Source organism: Motacilla alba, chromosome 28, assembly GCF_015832195.1.
Source record: "Motacilla alba alba isolate MOTALB_02 chromosome 28, Motacilla_alba_V1.0_pri, whole genome shotgun sequence".
Lineage (NCBI taxonomy): Eukaryota > Metazoa > Chordata > Aves > Passeriformes > Motacillidae > Motacilla > Motacilla alba.
Window position 1 is genome coordinate 3,896,085 of NC_052043.1, and position 20,462 is coordinate 3,916,546.

Below are 20,462 nucleotides of genomic sequence, written 5' to 3' on the forward strand. Positions count from 1 at the left end.
TGCTGGAGTCACCCTCCTGCACCATCACCTTCTTCACTCACGGGCTTTGCAGGAGCATCTGCCGGGAGCCTGGGAGGGCTGCCCAGAGCCAGCGGCTTTGCTGCTTGCTGTTCCCCTGACCTGTCCCCCCGAGATTTTCCTTCTGCTGCTCCAGGAAAGGCTCCTGGGCAGGGAGCCCCTGCGAGGGGCTGGGGCTGCTCCCACCCACTGCTGAGGGAGCCTCCAACAAAAAAGGGGGTGCTTGGGCAATGTCCTCACCCTTGCGAGCCACACAACGAAGCACGGAAGAACGTGTTGGGTTTTAAAGATTTTTTTTTATTTTATTTTTTTGGTTTTATTAAAAAAAAAGCCCCTAAATTCTATGGCTTCCAGGAAGCATCAGAGAAATTGAAATGCCGTATCTGTACACTTGGTTTTAAAGCAGTAACTAAACTCGCAATGGAACAAACGCTCTCACGTACAATCGCAGTATTTGGACTCCTCGCTGGAAGGACAGAGAGTCCCGGGCTCGGGCCACGGCCCCGGCGGCCGAGGGTGCGCGCCCAGAGCCGGGCACCCCGGGCACACCCTCGGGGCCGCTTTCCCTTCCCCTCCGCGGCTCCTCTTCGGCCTCTGCCGGGGCTGCTCTGAGCCGACGCGCTGACAAGGGACCGCTTCCAGTGAAAATTTTAAGGCGATTTTAAAAATTCGTTTGTTCGCCTCGCCGGGGACACGAGGTCAAACGTTGCACGTCCCCTTCCCGCCGTGGCCAGGGACGCAGCAGCAGCTGGGGCCGCAGCCCGGACAAGCCAAAGCCGGGGTCAATCCCGAATTTAGGATGAAGAAGGGGCCGTGGGGAGGGCGCGGCCCCGTGGGAGACCCGACGCCCCCCCAGCCCCTCCACAATGCGGGGTCTCCAGCCCCCCGAGATGGTCAGTTTGGACAAATGTTTCAAAGCAGCCACAGATGGTCCCATCCCTCCCCCGCCCCCCCAGCACAGCCTCAGCCCCTTCTCTCGGGGCAGAACAACAGGGTTTTGGTAAAGATAAGTGTGTGTCCCCCCCAATGTGTCACGATCAATACACACGACAGCGCTCGGGGTCAGTCAGTGGGGAGCTGCAGTGCCCCGGGGGTGGCGAGGAACACGGGGGTGCGGGGGGTGTCCGTGTGTCAGTTCCAAAACCTGCATTTCCCCCAGCGCCAGGGGCGGGCCGGGAGGATTCGGCAGCGGGAGGATGCCATGGCGGGGATTCCACGCTGCCAGAGCCGCTCCACCCCGGCGCCCTTCACCGCCCGGCCCGGCCCCGGCCCCCAGCCCCGGCCCCCCGGGAGCAGCCTCGGGGGGCTCGGGCTGTAAAACCAAGAGGCCGATCAAGCCCTGCCCACACCTACAGCTGCTGTGGAAACATCCAGCCCCAAGACACGGCAGCACCAGAGACGAGGCTGCTTCGCTTCCCCTCCCTGCTTTGCCACCGCCATTCACGGGTCCCTTTGGTCTCGGCCGTCCCTGTGTCCCCCAGCCCCTGGGAGCCTCGGACCTGCTCTCGGCGGGACCGGACGGCGCCTGTATTGCTCGCAAAAGTGCATCGTAAATGAACTGTAAACGCGTTTCCTCTCCCGCCCCGCGCCCCCGGCTCTCCCCGCCCGAGCGCCACCAACGGCCCGACCGGGGGGACCCGGCGGGACCCGGGGCGGGGCCGGAAGGAAGAGCAGAATTCGGTAACACTGAAGATGACGGTCAAAGACTGACGACTCAGCACTCTGCACCGAGACTCACTTTAAATTAACTTAAGAGACAAAGAAGCAACAGAAAAAAAAAATATTCCTCCTTAGCCCACTGCTCTTGAAATTGTCTTCGTCTTCTTCTGACAGCGACGGGTCAGAGTCTGTAGTTGATCCCCATTTCAGACCGGTTACAAACTCAAACAAGTGATGCCGTGGGTTTTTCTTTTTCTTTTTTTCTGTTTGACTGACGCAGGAACTTCGGCGAAGTTGGGCTTGGTTCGAGTAAACGGCCACGAGTGGCGGAGGAAAGGACAAGCAGTTTGGGGAGGCCCCGCTCCCCAGCTGCGCGTGGGGCGCTGGGGGAGCCCGTCCGGCCCGGCCCCCCCGTCCCCGTCCGGCCCGAGGGGCCATTGGCTCCGCGGGGCAAGATCCAGCCACGGCCAGAGGGAGAGGAGCCATCGCTCGCCGCTCCGCCCGGCCCCGGCAGCTCACTTGCGACGCTTGGTGGTTTTCCTCTTCCTTCTCTTGAAGAAACAGCAGCACCTGGGGACAGAGGGGACCCGTCAGCGCCGGGGCCGCGGCAACCCCGGGGTCAGGGAGGACAGAAACCCCTCGGTGCCTTGGTGAGTCCAACCTGGGCAGAGCTGCTCCACCAAGTGCCCCTGGTCCATGGCAGGGGCTGGACTGGGAGCATCGCAACGGCCACCAAAAGTGACACCTGCCACAGCAAATGGCACTGACCAGGGGAGTGACACTGATCATAGCGCACAAGGCCATGAGCCAGGGCCAGGCGGGGACTCCAGAGAAGGAGCAGTCCCAGATCCATCCATGCAGGATGCATCTGTGCCTTGGGCAGGGCGAGATGGGAAGGGCTGGGGGGGTGGTGGCCCTACAGGGACATCCCTCACGGGGTGCCAGGGGACAGCTGGGCTCTTGTTCCCCGGAGGGCACTGGACAAGGCCTCCTGGGGGAGCTGCTGACCCCTCCTCCAGCCCAGCACTGGCGAGGGCAGGGCTGGGGCCTTACTTTGTATCGTCTGTCACCTCCACCTCGGTGGGGGCTGTGATGGGGGCGTTCGAATGTCCTGCCGTCGGGTCATCTGTGTTCAGCTCTCCGTTGGTGGAGCTCATCACCTGGGGAGAGATGAGTGTCAGCGGGGACAGCCTGGGGGTCTGCAGCCCTTCCCCTCCCTGAGGGGCACAGGAGACACCCAGCTCTGCCCAGGAGCACCGAGGTGCCCTTGGTGGCAGGATGGTGCCGTCACCCAGACCGCAGCGCTCGGCCTCAGTGCTGAGCTCTCCCCAAGAGCCCCATCACATCAGTGGTCTGAGCCCCTCAGAACGCCCCTGGAAGGATCCCAGCTCCTGGGAGCCCCTGCACCAGGAGAGGGGCATGATGGCAGCCAGCTCCCGTGTGGGTGAGAGACAGGGCCTGGGAAAGCTGACAGCTCCAAGGAGCCCTGCCCACAGCTGAGCATCTGGACACGACTTCTGCTTCCCAGCACCAAGACTCAGCCCAGTGCCTACCCTGAGGGCTCAGGCATCCCTGAGCTCCTGCCCACTCACCAGGGCAGCAGGGTCAGCCACAGTGCCACGGCCAGGAGGACATCCAAGCCACCAAGACAACTGGGAGGTGCCTGAATCGCCATCCTGTGCCTGCTGCCCACAGGCAAAGCCAGGAGCTCCCTGGGGATGCACAGGCCAAACACTCTCCAAGCTGCTCGGCCCCGGCGAGGACCCTTGGCTTTCCCCAGCCCCTTGGAGGAGCTGCCACCCGACAGCCAGTGCCCAGCCAGCAGGGCCACGTCAGGCTCCAGCCCCTGACACCAGCACAGAGACCCCCCCGCACATCACCCTGCAGTGCCGGGCGCAGGCGGAGCACGGCAGGAGGGTTTGCAGAGCAGGAGTGGGGAGGAGGAAGGGGACGAGGGACAGGAGGAGCAAGGCAGAGCATGAGCTGGGCCCTCGGAGTGCCCGGCCCCACGGCCCGCCTGGCACCACGGAGTGCCCGGCCCCGTGACGGCAACAGCGCGAGCTGCGCCCACGGCTGAGCCCAGCACCAGCAGAGCCACCGTGGAGCAGCAGAACGAGCAGGAGCGGCGGGGACGGAAGCAGAGACAGAGGAAGCGCCGCAGGTCCAGCCAGGGGACCCGGCATGGATGTGCCACCATCCATGAGGGAGAGACCCCCAGGCCAAGGCAGGGCTGAGCGGCAGCGGGCAGGAGGCGGCGAGGGCGGCGAGCACGGGGCTGACGGCGCCAGCACGGGACCCAGGCAGGGCCGGGCAGGGGACACGGCCAAGGAGTGCCCGGGAAGGGAGGAGAAGCAGGGCTTGGAGCCAGGGCTCCAGTCAAGGAGGCGCAGGGAAGTTCCTGCTCAGATGAGCGGCACTGGGGGCAGAGCAACATCCACCCAGCTGCCGTGCTGCAGCGTGCCATCCATCCATCCATCCATCCATCCATCCATCCATCCATCCATCCATCCATCCATCCATCATCCATCCATCAATCATCCATCCATCATCCATCCATCCATCCATCCCTCCATCATCCATCCATCCATCCCATCCATCCATCATCCATCCATCCATCCCTCCATCATCCATCCATCATCCATCCATCCATCCCTCCATCATCCATCCATCCATCATCCATCCATCCATCATCCATCCATCCATCCATTCATCATCCATCCATCCTCCATCCATCCATCAGCCATCCATCCATCATCCATCCATCCCTCCATCCATCCATCCATCATCCATCCATCCTCCATCCATCCATCATCCATCCATCCTCCATCCATCCATCATCCATCCATCCTCCATCCATCATCCATCCATCTCCACCCACCCTCTAAATCCCCCTGGCAGCACCAAGGGCACCCAGCAGCCCCTGGGAAGCAGCACCAGCCTCGTCTGCGAGCCGGGAGCATCCCGTCACACCACAGGGACAGGCAGGACGTGCTGCAGCCGGGGCAGGACCCTGGCATGTGTGGCCCCGGGGCGGGGGAGCGGGGCTGATCCCGGCTCCGCGGGCGGCCACGAGGCCCAGGGTGGCTCCGCTCCCTCCCGCGCCCGCCCCTGCCCCAGGCGCGTGGTTTCATGTACCTGCACGGACCCCCCGAGCCTGCCGGCTGCCAGGTGAGCTCCCAAAGGCTCCTCGGCAGGCTGCCCACCGGCCTGAGGATCCCACAACTCCGTCCCCTCGGGCGGCTGCTCGCGACAGGCAGGAGGAACAGAATGAAAAGAAACAAAAGAAAAGGGAGAATGGGGAAGAGAAGGGAGAAGTGGAGGGAAGGGGTGGGAAAAGTGGCAAAGGGAGTCGAGAAAATAAGACATGCAAAAGCAAAAACATGACCGGAGCAGCTCGAGTTGGTGATTGCGGAGGGCACCCGTGCAGCACCGTCCCGGCGGCTCCCAGAGCGGTCCCTGTGGTGACAACGGGGGTCTGTGTCCCCCTGCCACCTTCACACACGCCCCCACAGGCAGCCCCAGGCAGCCCGTGGAGCAGGGCCAGCTCCAGCGGGGCTGGGGGCCACGTTTGGGAGTGGGCTGGGGCAGCAGAGCTGGAGCTGCAGCCAGGCCCCGGTGACGCCGCATCCCCAGGACGACGCAGGGCTCGGCAGGGCCTGTGTGGCACGAGCCGGGCCAAACCCTCCCCCGGTGAGCACAGCACGGCCCCAGAGCTGGGGGACACCCAGTGTCCCCAGGCTGGACACTGCTCCTGTGCTCCAGGAGCTCTGTGCTTTGCTCTTCCCCCTGCCCTGGAGAAGGGATGGCCAGCGTGGCACTTCCCTGGTGCTGGGGCCACAGAGCAGCCCTTACTGGGAGCGAGCTCCCGAAATGAGCCAGAGGTGATTTGAAGATGTTTCCCTCTCCCTAAGGAAGCTCTGCTGGTGAGAGCAGGGCCTGTGCCAGGCTCCATGGGCTGGGCAGGAGCAGCCTGGGTAGGACAGGGCACTGCACCCCCTGCTCCAGCCCCTTTGCAGGTGCTCTGCCCCCAAGGAGGTTTGGGAGGACATGGGTTTGTGCAGGACTGCTGGGAAACACATGAGCTTTGCTCTCGGTGGCAGCAGTGCCAGACACACCCGTCCTGCACCAGGGCAGGACAGGCCACAGCACTGGAGCAGTTCTGAGCAGCCTGGCCCCTTTCCCACACACCTCTGCCCACTCCCTGCCCCGGGCTGGGCTCCCTGCACCCTGCCCGTTCCCAGAACAAAGGCAGCCCCAGCATGGGGCAAAATGCTGCCAAGCTGCCCCACCAATCCTGCCCTCCCTTGTCCTGTGTCACTGTCCCATTGATGGAAGGGCATCACAAGCAGAGCAGCGAGTCCCCCATGGGGACAGTGTCCTTAGCAGAGGTGGCTCAGCCTGCACCAAGCCCTCCCCCACACCCCAGGCTGGACCCTGCCCCTCCCCAGCTGATGTCCAGGCCTGGCACCCCCCAGTCACACTACAGCCCCCACAGTGCTTCCTCCCTCTTCTGCCAGGCCACAGGGACATCGCCCTGGGCCCCGGCGAGCCACAGACCCAGAGCTGTGGGAGGGAACTCCTCCCACAGACAGCACTGAGGGAAAACCACGCTCCAGTCCCTGCCACCATCCCCGCTGGGCTCCATGTCCCCGGAGCTGCAGCCTGAGCTGCCCAGCCCATGGCCCCGTGCCCCAGCCAGGCCGTGCCGTTGCTCACCTGGTGTTTGGTGTGTGGCTGTGCTTTGTCTCTGTTCGGGGGCTGCACCTGCACCTCGCTGTGCATCGTGCCAATGGGGGTGGGCTGGGGACACAAAGGACAATGTCAGTGCAGCATGGAGCCCTCCCAACACCCTGCAGCCAGAAAAAACCCCCCAGAACCGGGGCCTGCTCGCTGCCCCTACCCCTGCCTCAGCAGTGCCATGATTGGTATCTGGCTGCAGCAAGCCCAAGGAATGCACCCACGGCAGAAAGTGAGGTGCCAGCTCAGCCGCTGGGGTCCCCTTGGCTCCAAGAGCCTCAAATTCCCGTGTCACAGCCCTGGAGCCATGACCGGTGAGGAGGGTGGAGCTGGTGCCCTGGGCACAGTGTGTGGCAGGGATGGCCGAGGGTCACCTCCTCCTGGCTGCTGCCCCTGCTCCCTGGGGTGCCTCCCGCTCTGCCCCCAGGCCCTGAGCACTCACCAGGGGTTTCCCTGCCCAGTCGTATTCGTAGTCGAACACGTAACCGTTCCTCTCGAACAAGTCTGTGAAGAGCTTCCTCAGGTAGTCGTAGTCGGGCTTCTCGAAGAAATCCAGGCGCCGCACGTAGCGCAGGTACGTGGCCATCTCCTCTGCGGGGACACGGGGGCTCAGGGGACAGGGCACAGGGGGCTCGGGGCGGGGGGCTGGGCTGGGCAGAGCTCTCACCTGGGAAGTTCTCACAGAGCACCTCCACCGGGGTGGCTCTTTTGGTGTCACCAATCTTCTGGTACCTCTCCTTTAGTGTGTCGGCCTGGTGGGGACAAGAGGGGTCAGCACAGGGGCCAGGCACTGCCCTGGGCTGTCACACCATGTATGATTTCTTGGGCCCCCTTTCCCAGGTAACTTCTTCCCAAGGAACTCCCTCCTCGGGCAGGTCTGGAGGACAAACCCCCAGCGTTTCCAGGACAGCCACTGTGAGAGCAGCTGGGGGGACACAGGGAGACCTGCAGCTGCTCAGCCCTGCAAGGGCCTGGCATGGAGCTCAGAGCTGGCAGGGTGCTAACCCTCCAACACCCCAGGGGCCAAACCTTCCCCCTCCCCGTGCCAGGGCAGAGCCACACCCACAGAAAGCCATGCCCACGGGCAGCAGGAGCTGGCAGTTACCTTGAGGCCTTGCCAAGGAAGGCTCCCACGGAGGAAGTACATAAACATGTGCCCTAACGCTTCCAGGTCGTCCCTGCGGCTTTGCTCTGCATGGAGGAAAAGAGACATGGGTCGTTCCCACTACAGTCACTGCCCCTGTCCAGCCCCCAGGTCCTGCAGCACCCCATGTGTGCCGCCAGCACCCCGAAGAGCAGGAGAGGCAGCTTGTCCCCATCCCCACCTCTGGCAGCCCTGCCCTGCAGTCCCTCCCTTCAGCCAGGAGGCAGGGCTGGCTGCCTGTGCCCACACACCTTTCCCCAGGTGGGTGTTGATGCTCATGTAACGCGCTGTCCCTGTCAGGCTCTTGTGCTCTCGGTAGGGGATGTGTTTTTTGGTCTCGGGGTCGATATACTCTTTGGCCAGGCCAAAATCGATGATGTGGATGGTGTGCTGCCGCTTGCTGCCCGGCCGCCCCACCAGGAAGTTCTCTGGCTTGACATCTCTGTAGATCAGGCTTTTGGTGTGGACGTACTCCATCCGTGTGATCTGGGGCAGAAGGAGGTGTCAGTGCCAGGGCAGAGTCCCACCCCGAGTCCTGCACGCCCCTGCCCTGCTCCGGCCGCCTCGGCCCTGCTCCTTCAGCCTGGCCCAGCCCCAAGGACGGGCACCTTGGCTCCTTCCCACCACGGGACGCAGGCGCAGGCCAGCTGCACTCTGGGCACGCAGTGAGATGCTCCGGGCACACTCAGATGCTTGTCAAGGCTCCGAGAGGGGCTGTGAGGGGTGGAGAGCCCTCCCGCAGCAGGGACGGGTGAGCCAGGCTGGGCTGTGCCAGCATCTTCTCCCCATTCCCCGTGGGATGCCCATGCTGCCTGCCCACGGTGCCCACACACCCCCTGCTCCCCAGGGCTGCAAGGGAGCAGTGCAGGGCTGCAGGGGAGCAGTGCAGGGCTGCAGGGGAGCAGTGCAGGGTTGCAGGGGAGGTGCAGGGCTGCAGGGGAGCAGTGCAGGGCTGCGGGGGAGCAGTGCAGGGCTGCAGGGGAGGTGCAGGGCTGCAGGGGAGCAGTGCAGGGCAGCCAGGGGAGCAGTGCAGGGCTGCAGGGGAGCAGTGCAGGGCTGCAGGGGAGCAGTGCAGGGTTGCAGGGGAGGTGCAGGGCTGCAGGGGAGCAGTGCAGGGCTGCGGGGGAGCAGTGCAGGGCTGCAGGGGAGGTGCAGGGCTGCGGGGGAGCAGTGCAGGGCAGCCAGGGGAGCAGTGCAGGGCTGCAGGGGAGCAGTGCAGGGCTGCAGGGGAGGTGCAGGGCTGCAAGGGAGCAGTGCAGGGCTGCAGGGGCTGCAGGGGAGCTGCAGGGCTGCACTCACCAGCTGGATCGCGATCATCAGGACGGTCTTGAGCGTGAAGGTCCGATCACACAGATCAAAGAGATCTTCCAGGCTGGGTCCGAGCAGCTCCAACACCATGGCGTTGTACTTCCCACAGGGGCCAAAGTAGTAAACCTGAGGAATTCCTTCTGCAAGAGATGGAGCAGGGGCTGTGCAGGGCTGCAGCAGGGCCACGCTGTCACAGCCATGCCACTGCCAGACAGGGACAGGGGCTGCAGGGGAATGTCCCTGCACTGCCCTCCCTGCACAGCCAGCCTGGCCCTGCCCGGGGCAGCAGGGGGAAGGAGGCAGCTCCATCTGCATCCCCGACTCTGCTGCAGGGGTGGTGGGGGGAAAGAACTAAATCCAAAGAGATCAAAGATGAGATGAGGCGCCTGTGTAAAACCAGCCTCTCCCTGTGGAGCAGATGGGCAGGAGCTCCAGCTGGGGGTGAAGTTGCAGAGTCACATTTAGGGAAAGCCTCTCTCCCTGCAGTGCCCCCGGCAGGCAGCTCCCCAGGGCAGCCCAGCCCAGCCCCGTACCTGCATTGCCGAGCTGTTTGTAGAACCGATACTCCAGGTGCAGCTGGGGGGCACGGGATTTTATGGGTTCCTTGGAGGAGAGAAAGGAGAACAGTTCAGTAGGAGGCAGGATGTTCAGACACGTCTTTCACATGCTGGCAGAAGCTGGACTGAGAGCATTTGGGGTTGGGAGCAACTGGTATAAAATGGAGATGAAGCCTCAGGGGATGATGAGAGAAAATCAGCCCATACGGGAGCCAGATCATCTCATCCAGAGAAGGGAAAGCATTAATGGGATCAGGTACCAGTGGGGCTACCCCCTCTGCTGCTGGCACTGGCTGAGCACAGCACAGGCCATGTTGAGGGCAGGGAGAAGCAAGACTCAGCTCTTCCCTGCCCAGACCCGCCCTCCTGCAGTGATGTGTGTTCCCAGACTGCCCTCAATTCCCAGCGGGAACAGAGCTCCCCCACAGCCACCACATCCATCACATCCCAGCCCAACACCATGGGAGAAAGGGGAGAAGCCTCCTTCCCAACGCCTGGAACATCCCCCACCTCGACCATGGAGAACTCCCTGGTTTGACAGCCACTCACCAATTTGATAGCTACGTATTCGTTTGTGTAGAGATTCTTCCCTGCGGGGAGAGACACAAAAAGGAGATGAAAAGCAGTCCCTGCATCACCCCCACCACAAGCCACCGCTGTCCCTGAGGGCTCCTGGGCTCAAAAACATTCTGAACAGGTTCTGCAGCTCTCACAACACCTGAAGGAGCCTCAAGGCACAAGGGAGCAGAACCCACTGTGGGGAGTTGCAACACGCCTGCTAATTATCCCCAGGTGGGGTATGTGGATTCCTCGGGGATGGGGAGGCTCCTGGGGGCTGGAGCCAAGGCTGATGGGAGCAGCAGGGATGGGACAAGGCTGAGACTTGGTGCTTCTCCCAGTCCCACAGGGGGAGGGGGCTATGGAGGGATGGCCAGAGGGACCCTGCAAAAGGTGGCAGGGGGGAAGGACACCCAGGAGCACTGGCACAGCTGGCAGTGGTCTGAGGGCACCACATGCAGGTGGGAATCTGTCCCCCAGGGCTGGGGTCACTCCTGGGAACGACACACGCTTCTGTGTATGTGTGTGTGAATGAACCTCATCCCTGGGGATGGTCCTGCCCCGCCAGGGGTACAGGGGAAGCCAGGAGCAGATCCATAGCATGGCCTAGACTGTACGAGGAGCTGAAGGCTGCAGGAAGAGCCCAGGGGAGAGAAGGAGCAGCCGTGGCACCCAGCACCCTGTACAGGACCCCCAAAGGGCTCCACACCTGCACAGGACTTTTCACACCATAACCACAAGAAGGTTGAGCTCAGGGTGCCTCCACATCCCCCCAAAACCAGGGGGAGGAAAAGGGGACACACCTGGGAAACAGCAGCACAACCTCTGCCCAGGCCCATAAAGGCCAGGATTCAAGGTGTGCAGGAACAGCTCTGAGCTCTCCCTGTGCCAGAGCCCTCGGGAGCCCGGGCAGGGGGGGTTAAGGGCAGCAGGCTCCAGATCCCAGCGATCCCCCTGCCTGGCACGCGGCTATCTGAGGGAGCTGCATCTGTCTCCTCGGATTTTCTCCAAGCAATTTGCTTAGGGAACAAGCTCCTCCTGGCGTAAGATTTCATCTGCTCCCACTGCTGCTCTCCACCTGAAGCAGCAATAAATCCTGGCCGGGTGACATCAGAGGCAGCTGCTGAGCGCCACGCTCGGCAGGATTACGGCAAGAGGGATGAATGGGAGATATTAATGGAGCAGCTCCTCCCAGGGATGGGCTCTGCAGCCAAGGAGGGGCTCAATCCTGCTGCCTCCCTGACCCTCTCCCATCCCAGGGGACTTCTGCCAAGCCACTTTGTCTGCTGCTTCTGCAAAAAGCAAATCCCTTCACAGCGATTAGGGAGGAAGGGATTTGGGAGGGAGGGAGGAATGTCTGGCGAACACAGCGTGTGGCAGATCCAGGGGGCTTGTCCTATCACGCAGTGACAGTTCCTGGGGAGCAGGTGGGACACCCCCAGACCTGTGCATGGCTCCACAGGGCTGTACAGTTCAGTCCAAAACAATTACTGCTGCCTCCAGGGCAGCAACATGCGATCAGAAAACTCCCAGCTGGATTTTCCCTGAGGTCAGGCAGGATTTGAAGGGGGAAAAATATAACATGGCAGGAAAACTGCCAGAGGGACACTGCAAAAGGGACTCAGCAGGGAGGGAGAAGGAATGGAGGCAGGAGAATCCCCAGCAGTGGCATCTGTCCTGTCCCCACCACACGGTGGTGGCACAGAAAGCTACCAGCAACAAGGCTCTGGAGCTGGCAGCATTCTGCCAGCCCAAAAATGAGCCCAAATCATTTGGTACTCCCCTGGTTCAGCCCTTCCTTGGAGGGCTTGGACACAGCTGATGGACAGGATGGGGAGAAGTGAGGGTATGAACTGGTCAAATCACCACCCTCTGCTTCCCCTTTCCAAATTAAAAAAGGTGCAGATAGCAGAACTGGCCTGTCATGAGATTAATATACCAAGAGAAAAGAAAAAGCAAAAGAGCAAGGAGGGAGGATTCCTTCCATGCCAGGGAACTCCCCACTCCAGCTCCTGGAGCCACCTGCTCTGCCCCAGTGCAAACAAGGGGGCAACTTTGACACCCAAAATGTGCCAGAGCCCAGGGAGTGCCTAGGAGGACTGGAGCAGGCAGGACTTGCAGCACAAAAGGTGCTTTTGAAAGGAAATAAAAGAGAAAAGTGGTGAGATGGGCGGCAGAAAGCAAATATTTGCACTGCAGGGGCCTTTGCCCAGCTCAGTGCCAGAGGTGCCTCCAAACCCAGCTGGCAGCACCTGCAGGATGCAGAGTGAGATCAGAACAGGCTGGAGGCAGGAGCAGGCAGCCAGGCCTGGGGCCAGGGTGTGTTAGAGCTGGACCTGGCTCTCTCTGCTGTCCCTCCCCAGGGATTTGGCAGCAGTGCCCAGCACCTGCTCGTGCACGTCAGGGCAGCCAGGAGGAGCCCAGCTCTGCACGGGCTCCCAGCTGGGTCTCCATCCAAGCAGCTCAGAACCATGGAACCACAGAAGCATTAAGGTGGGAAAAGACCCTTCAGATCACCACTCCAATCATCAGCCAGCAGCACCACCATGTTCACATTAGCCCATGTCCCCAAGTGCCACATTCACATGTTTTTGAAAGCTTTGAGGGTAGTGACTCCACTCCTACCCTGGGCAGTCTGTTCCAATGCTTCACAAACCTTTCAGTGAGTGAAGAAATTTCCTCAATTTCCAATCTAAATGTCCCCTGGCCCAGCCTGAGGCCGTTCCCTCTCCTCTTGTCCCTGTTCCCTGGGAGCAGAGCCCAACCCCCCCGGCTGTCCCCTCCTGTCAGGGGTTGTGCAGAGCCACAAGGTCCCCCCTGAGCCTCCTTTTCTCCAGTCTGAGTCCTTTCCCAGCTCCCTCAGCTGCTCCTGGTGCTCCAGACCCTGCCCCAGCTCCATTCCTGTCTCTGGACACACTCCAGCCCCTTGCTGTGAGAGAGCACTGAGGCTGCCCCTTGCCCGTGGCACAGCACTGTGCCCACGCCGGGCACCTTCGTGCAGCAGCAGCAGCAGCACAGAGCTGTGCCTGGGCACCAGGATGGGAATTTGTCTGTGCCTGAGCACCAGGATTGGAATTTGGCTGTGCCTGGGCACCAGGATGGGAATTTGGCTGTGCCTGGGCACCAGGATGGGAATTTGGCTGTGCCTGGGCACCAGGACGGGAATTTGGCTGTGCCTGGGCACCAGGATTGGAATTTGGCTTCCCAGACCTGGGAATGCAGTGGAGGAACAGGGGATGAGGCAGCTCCACACAAAGGCAGCCAGGCCCAGCCCTGCCAGCACTGCAGCTCCAGTGACAGTGGCTGTACCAGGCCAAGCAATGACAGCTCTGTGGAATGCTGGGCTTTAACACCAGCAGAAGAAAAATGTTATTTTAGAGCATGGCCTTCTGTAAAGGAGGCTCTGAACAAGCAGGAGGAAAAGCAAGTCTGAGCCTTCAGCAAGGGAGGGAGGAGCAGCAGGAATTGTGTGGGTTCCTCTCTCCCAAAGCCTCAAAATCCACCTGCGTGCCACCTCTGGCACGTGGTGGGTCTGTGGCTCTGGCCTCTGGGAGGTGGCTGAGCCTTTGGCCACACTGCAGGTGCTCACAGGGAGGTCTCTGCAGAGCCCAGGACAAGAAGGGCGTCACGAGCAGGGCACTGAGCCCAGACACTTTTTCAGAAGACACTCTGTGTGTCTCCCTGTGAGTTCCTGGGAGGCTGCAGGACAGGCCCGAGAGCCACAGCTCAGGAGAGCTTGGCAATGTCCCCAGTACCTGCAGGTGACCCTTCAGCTGGCATGGCCCTGGCCCAGCTGCAGTAGTGAGTTGCTCCTGGCTCACACGCTGCACAGAGACTCACCCCCCCTGTTCTTCCCTCCAAAATCCCCAGTTTGCTTTAAAAGATAATTAATTTCAAGCTTTTAATTTTTAAGGAAAACAGCTGCTGTGGCTCCAAGCTGCCAGCAGCAATGCAACCAGCAGCCTGGGGGAGAGGGGTGGGCACTGAGAAGCTGCAAAAAGCACATTTGCAGAAGTTTACTGCTGGAAGAACAGAAGCAGCAGCTGCTGCCAGGTCCCCCATCCTTCCCTGCACCCTGCTCTAGGCTGAGGCTGCCCTGGGGCAGCTCCATGGCACAGCCTGGCAGGAGCACCAGCCTTGGGCCAGGCTCAGGAGGGGGCCCTCAGGGAGCCTGCCAGGACTAAGGGCAATTCCTGGCTCCGAGGCAGCCCAGCACCAGGACAGGACCTGCACAGCACCCAGGTGCTTTGGGCTCAGTTTTGACCTTTCTGCTGAATGGCTGGGTTTTCCTTGTCTCCCCTACCCCAGCCCATCCCAAGCCCTCCTGAGTAGCTGCTAAGAGGAGCCTGCTCCAACAAACCCTCTCTGTGAGTGTGCTGGCCCTGCTCTTGGGGTGTAGGGAGCTGGCAGGGCTGCAGCTCAGCTGTGCCCGGTGCCAGGGCACAGGAGCCACCAGCCACACTCTGCCACCAGCGTCCTGCTGCCTTGTGTTTCAGGGGGCAGCGTCCCACCCTGGCAGGGAGCGGGGCTGGCTGTGGGCAGCACGTGGGCAGGGGGAGCTCAGGGGGCTGCAGGCAGCAGGAACTGCCCTGGGATGCTGTTGGAAAGCCCCAGGAGGAGCTGGGCTGGTGCTGGACCACAGCTGGAGGCTGGCAGGGGGAGGGATGAGCTTCACCAGCTTCACCATATAAGAAGGTAACAGGACCCAGCACCTGCACAACATCAACCTGCCCCTCTGTGCCAGAGGGCTGGGGCAGCCACCCTGCTCCAGCTCCCAGCCCAGCTCTCCAGTCATGCTGGTCCAGTGAGGAACTGGCTGGCAGCTCTGCCAGACTGGGACTGGCACCACGTCCCTGCACTGCCCAGGATGCCAAGGCCAGCAGGGACAAGGAGAAGCAGGATCCAAACGCACAGCCCTGGCACCCACAACTCCTGCCCACATCGTTCCCTTTCTGGCTTCCCGCAAACGCCTTATGCCAATTGTTTTTTTATATTTCATTTTTAAACAGATGACTTGATTTTGGACACCTCCTGCATGGGTGGAGATGCGTCTCTACCTGGGGCAGCTGAGCTGAAGCACCCTAAGGACAGATCACCACGTGCCCCTTGGTGTGGTGGACAAATAGGGCAAAGTGGTACCTTTTTGAGGAAGACAGTGTCCCCTTCCTCCCTCCCCACCACTGGGAGCTGGAAGAGTCGCCTTCAGGTACATTTTTTCAAGATCTTATGGCCTTTGTTATGAGAGAGAAAAGGCCAAAGAAGATCTGGGAGCTTTTAAATACTGAGCTGCAGTTTGGGCTCTAAAGCCTTGAGGACTGAATTCTCTGTTCCCAGGGGAAGCAGAGTGCCCAGCAAGAGCTGGGCAACATCCCTGCTCATGCCACCACTTCACAGCAGGAGCCCTCTGGTCCCTTGCCATTCATCTGCAGCTGGAGGAATCCCTAAATCCTGAAAGCATTCCTGAGCCCTGATGCAGTTTGGAGGCACACCTAAGGAAGAGAGATGTGATTTTAGGAGAGAAGCCACATAGCTGTGGCTTCCACTGCTGTGATGAGATCTCGTGCTCAGGCCTCTAGCATGTTATGCCCAGGCACTGCAGGGTGTGACAGAGCAAAAAAGCCACGTGAAGGGACTGGAAGCTTCTCTTGCTGGTGGCAAGGACAAACTCTCACTGTGAGAATCGACCACTGTGGAGCCCTGGAGCGAGAGCTCGCTGCTGGTCCCTGCAGCCACGAGCAAACCGAGCCCAACTGCTCCCAGGTCCCTGCAGCAACCTCAGTGTCAGTTTGACAGACATTCCTCAGATCCATGTCAGACTCGTGTCCCCGCAGTGCTGCCCCTGGAAAATGAGGGGGAGGCCAAGGTGAGGGGGGGAGTCACACTGGCCCTCAGCACTGAGCACAGCAAAGCAACACAGCCCCAGCCTCCTGCCTAGAGCAGGATCCTGGGATCCAGCTCACCCAGAAACACAGATCCACTGCGGAATATTCAGTGGCAAGCAAGGAAAAGGAGGTGCAAGGACACAGGTGGACCCTGCACAGCTCGGGGCTCTCTGTCCACTGGCCCAGCAGGGAGGCACTGCAGCAGGAGTGTTCAGATCCACCCAGGGAACCGAAAGGAGCAGCTGGAGTGGCAAAATCCCCCAGTACCTCTCCTTCCACAAGCCCTGGGTCTGGAGGAAGGCTCAGAGCTCCTCATGACAGCAGGAGAGACAGCTGAACAGGGGAACTGCTTGGCTGGATTTCCACCAGAGCGTTTCCCCAGCTCTGCAATTACGCGGCGATCCCGCCGGGAAGTGCGGGGACGGGACGGGTGAGCCTGGCACCAGCCAGTCTGTCACTCCGGGAAGAGCTGACATTAACTCCCCACACAGGGAGGTGGGAACTGACCTCACCCCAGCCAGGGCTGGCACAGCTCCTCCCCAGGCCCACGGTCAGGGCAGGTTTAGCTCAGAGCTCAGTTTGAGAAGGAGCTGCTTAAAATATCACAGAACACCAGCACCCTGTGGCTGTCACAGGCTCTGGGGACTGCCTCTCTTCCCTCTTCCCAGAGCACAAGCCCCTTCCCAAAGCACTCACAGCCAAGGACAGTGCTACAGCTGGCAGGGACTCCACCCACACATTCCTGTTCCTGGAGACGTCCAGACTGCGCTGCTGGCACAGAGGTGCCTGGCCCTGCCAGACCACTCCAGCTGCCTGATGCCAAGCAAAGGGTTAACAGCTTGCTGAAAGTCTCCAGGGACATTCCCAGTCCTGAGAGAGGAGCAACCTCCCCACCCTCCAAACAGGAGTTTGCTGATAAACTTGGTTCAAAATGGAAAATGACTACGGGAGATGCTTGGGTTTTATTCCTCCCTTTCTCTGACCTGCACAGAATTTCAGGAGAGTCTCTCAAAAAACCAGTTTCAACAACTGAAGAATTTACCCAGGATAAAACACAGATTCTCCTCCCTGGATGTTTGTCCCAGCAGAGTGAACATCCCTCAGGTTCCCATGCTCCATCCCCTGTCCTGAGGCACAGTGAGAGGGCAGCACCCAGAGCACAAGTGGGGTGAGATTTGGGTAGCACACAGTGGCATCTCCTGAATCCTTCCTCACTCGGTGTTCCTGGATTTGGGGGACACCCAGATCTCCGTGGCCACCACTGCTTACAACAGACAGATCCAGCCTGTAGCGTTCTCCCCGGCAGACCCAGAGAGCAACAGGCATGGGAGGAGATGGGAAACACCTCTGCAATGAGTCCTTCGGGCTGGGATGGGCCTTGGTAGATCAAGCACAGCGTGAAAGGATGAAGGAGGTGGAACCTCTGCAACAGAACAAGGGCTACCTGCAAGGGGCAATGCTTCCACTCTGTGTGCCTGCCAGCAGCCCGGCGCCCATGGCCACAGCCTGTGCCAGCTCCTCCCGCTGCAGGAGGAGGATGCCAGGGCAATCCTGGCAGGAGTGGGTACAGTGAGGACAGAGATGACCCTTCTCACCTAGACGGAGCTCCCCGAAATTGCCGCATCCAATCTTCTTGCCGACACGGAAGTTGGGACCCACCATTAAGACTCCCGAGTTGGTTCCAGCACCCCGGCCTCCATGACCACTCCTTCCTCCACCTGTCTTGGACATTCTTTTACCTTCCTCCAGCTCCCCTTTCCCTCCTCTCTTATCAAAATCCATAAGTTTGTGATACCCCGGCCTCTCCACGGTTACGCTGCTGCCATACAAATCCCAGAGCTGCCGAAAATGGAAGGGTGAGGAGGAAAGAAGCAGGGTTCCTCTTGGTTAATACACCATCCCGGTGAGCGCTGGGAGGGCGGGGTCTGGAGAAGGAGGGGGAAGAGGCCGTCCACGGCTGCTGGGCTACTGAAATGTTAGTGCTTCCCAAGGTCCCGCCGGGACTGTCATCATCGCCGCTCACAGGGAGTTCTTTGGTGGAGGGAACATCCTGCAGACAGGGTCCTCCCAGCGCAGCTCCTCGGTGTCCCAGCTGTGCAAAAGGAGAGGCAGAAAATCAGTATGAGGAGGCAGAGAACAACAGAGGGGGCTCTGGGTTCCTCAGAGTCCCTCCAGCACCCTCCCTGCAGACAGGTAATTCCTACAGCAATGACAGTGCTGCAGTTGAGGGGTGGGAGAAGCTAGGATAAACATCAGGTCCCAGAGTGCCCCATGCCTGAGATGTTGGTTTAAATAAACAAACAAATGAATTTTAAAAAAGCTTGGTCAGCCGGAGGTGAAAGGGTTGATGAGTGTCTCCATGTTGGAGCCAACCAAGAGCGATGTGGGGACAAAACTGTCCCCATGGGGAAGGGCTGCTGGCAACTTCTGGAAGCATTCAGAGGCACCAGCCAGGGACTCTGAGAGCCCCCAGAAGCAGAGGACGCACGTGAACCCAGCATTATGGGCACACCATGCCAGCCATGGGGCTGCCCATGGAGTGAAATTGATTTCACCTGGCTGGGAGGGTCCCTGTGGATCCAGGGGCAGGGGCCAGTGGAGTTGGAGCACTTCTCACTCCAGCAGCAGCCTCTGCTGTGGTGGGTCAGGATCCTGTCCTAGCAGCCCTGCCCAGGACACGATTCCTGGGGAACAGCCCCATTCAAGGCCCCCACCACAGCCCACCTGGGCTGGGGGAAACACCCACTTGGCAAACAGGAACTTACTAACATCCCACTGCCTCCTCCTCTGCTCTTATCAACCAACCTTGATTTTAATTGCAAAGCTGGGAGTGAGGCCCCTTGGCTGCAGCCTGGGCCAACGCTGTGACACTGGCCAGAGCAAATGATGCTCGTGGCAGCTTGTTTGCTCAGAGGTGCGGCACCTTGCCTGCCCTGTGTGCTCCAGTGAGGCTGCCGGAAAGCCCCGTGCTGCTGGTGGGGTTACTCAGGTTCCCCTCAGCTCCCACAGACAGGCAGCAATCATCTCAGCCCCCTGAAGCAGGGAGCTCCTTCTCGTGTGCATAGCCCTTCTCATGCCAGGGCTGGATGAGGCCACCTTTAAAGGTCCCTCCAACCCAAACTATTCCACGATTCCATGACACTGGCTCCACACACATCCCTGTGCAGCTGCCTGTCCCCACGTGGGTACAACAGCCCAACATCAAGGCCAACCAAACCCTCGCTTCCTTCTGGACACAAGACTGGGATGAAAAGGACCACGGACCTGCTCCGTGCTCGAGGAACCAGGTGCCCAAGAGGGAACTGAGCCCTCCCTCCCTCCAGCATTTCACCAGAGTGGGACTCCCCTGCACTGGGGGAGGTCAGGCTGGGTTCCTCCTTGCAGGGGTGCTCATGTGGGAGGCAGGAAGGACAGTCAGGAAGCTAAACACGGACAGGAGGGGTCACACAGGATCCAGGCACACACTGGGAGGGCACATGAGAGACCCACACCTCCATTTCCCCCTGCTCTGGTTTTGCTCCCGGCTTGACCCTTGCCATCCTCCTACCCCCTCCCCACCTCTCTCTGCTCCTCTCCAGGCCCCTGTGACACCACTGAAAGCCCCTCAAGAGCCCCCAGGCCACAGACTCCTGCTGACCCCAAGGGTTATCCAAGCAATCCCACCCCCCTCCAGCTCCAGGAAATGAACACACTGCGAGCTCTGATGCTTGGCCAAACCCCGTAAAACTTTTTACTGGCTCTCAATAGCTATTAATAACAAAAAAAAAAAATCTTCTCATGCTCAAGGGTACCCAGAGGGAAATGTGGGAGCTCTAAGAGCAACCCAGGGAAAAAGACACCAAAGCCAAAGCTCAGCAGGGGGAAGGACTGGCTGTGTAAGGGTCCAGGGGCAGGACAGCCCTTGAGGGGGGCTCCCAGCCCCCTCCTGACACCAAATCCTCACTCTCCACAGCATCCTGGCACACTGCCACTGCTCTCCAGGAGGGATCAGAGCTGTTTCAAAGGCACAGAGAGCTGGGGTGCCACTTGTGGGACCTGCCTGTTCAAGCACAGGAAAATAAGGCTTTCATGCATCATGGGAGCCCCCTCCTGCCCCCACAGGCTCCATCCAACACCCCTGGAGCATCCCTAGAGCACAGCAGCCCGACCCTCCGAGGCCACCCCCAGCACACCAACGACCGGGGACCACCCTGCTGCACCCAGCCAAGGGAAACTGAGGCACAGGGAGCCTTCCAGCTCTCCCAAAGGCGGGCAGCCACGGGCTGGCTCCTGCCCCGGTGCTCCCTTCCCCCAGCAGCGTGTCCGTGCCAGCAGGAAGCGGGGTGGGAGCGGCAGGAGCAGGGCTTCCCTGCGCTTTGTTCTGCCCCAGCGCCGAGCGGCTCGGCCCGCACGTGACATCCTGCTCATTCTTCGCTCCCCCGATGATTTCCGCCTCGGGTTCAGCACATGGCGCTGCCCTCCCGACCTCCTCATGCTTCTCCCAGCTCCTCAGGACACGGGAGCCGTTGCCCCACGGCCTGGCAGCTCCCGCCGGGCGCTCCGGGAGCTGCTCTCCCTGGCCACGGCTCCAGCCACACGCCGGGCGAGGGGAGCAGCTGG

The 20,462-nt window shown here is 60.8% G+C and overlaps 1 protein-coding gene across 2 annotated transcripts in view; it reads right to left on the reverse strand.

The window, feature by feature from the left end:
* Positions 1 to 292: 292 nt before the first annotated feature.
* The window catches only part of CSNK1G2 (casein kinase 1 gamma 2), a 43,907-nt gene continuing 23,737 nt past the window's right edge, over positions 293 to 20,462 (reverse strand). The window contains exons 2-13 of one of the 2 annotated variants that reach the window (XM_038163495.1): positions 17,459 to 17,955; positions 9,973 to 10,013; positions 9,400 to 9,469; positions 8,858 to 9,006; positions 7,810 to 8,044; positions 7,520 to 7,605; positions 7,082 to 7,166; positions 6,857 to 7,005; positions 6,394 to 6,477; positions 4,813 to 4,917; positions 2,731 to 2,837; positions 293 to 2,247 (exon numbers count right to left, since the gene is read on the reverse strand). In XM_038163495.1, the coding sequence (XP_038019423.1) occupies positions 2,193 to 2,247; positions 2,731 to 2,837; positions 4,813 to 4,917; positions 6,394 to 6,477; positions 6,857 to 7,005; positions 7,082 to 7,166; positions 7,520 to 7,605; positions 7,810 to 8,044; positions 8,858 to 9,006; positions 9,400 to 9,469; positions 9,973 to 10,013; positions 17,459 to 17,645 (1,353 nt within the window). In that variant the 5' untranslated portion in view covers positions 17,646 to 17,955 and the 3' untranslated portion in view covers positions 293 to 2,192. The remainder of the gene's footprint in view (positions 2,248 to 2,730; positions 2,838 to 4,812; positions 4,918 to 6,393; positions 6,478 to 6,856; positions 7,006 to 7,081; positions 7,167 to 7,519; positions 7,606 to 7,809; positions 8,045 to 8,857; positions 9,007 to 9,399; positions 9,470 to 9,972; positions 10,014 to 17,458; positions 17,956 to 20,462) is intronic. The other variant, XM_038163496.1, reaches the window with a different exon arrangement.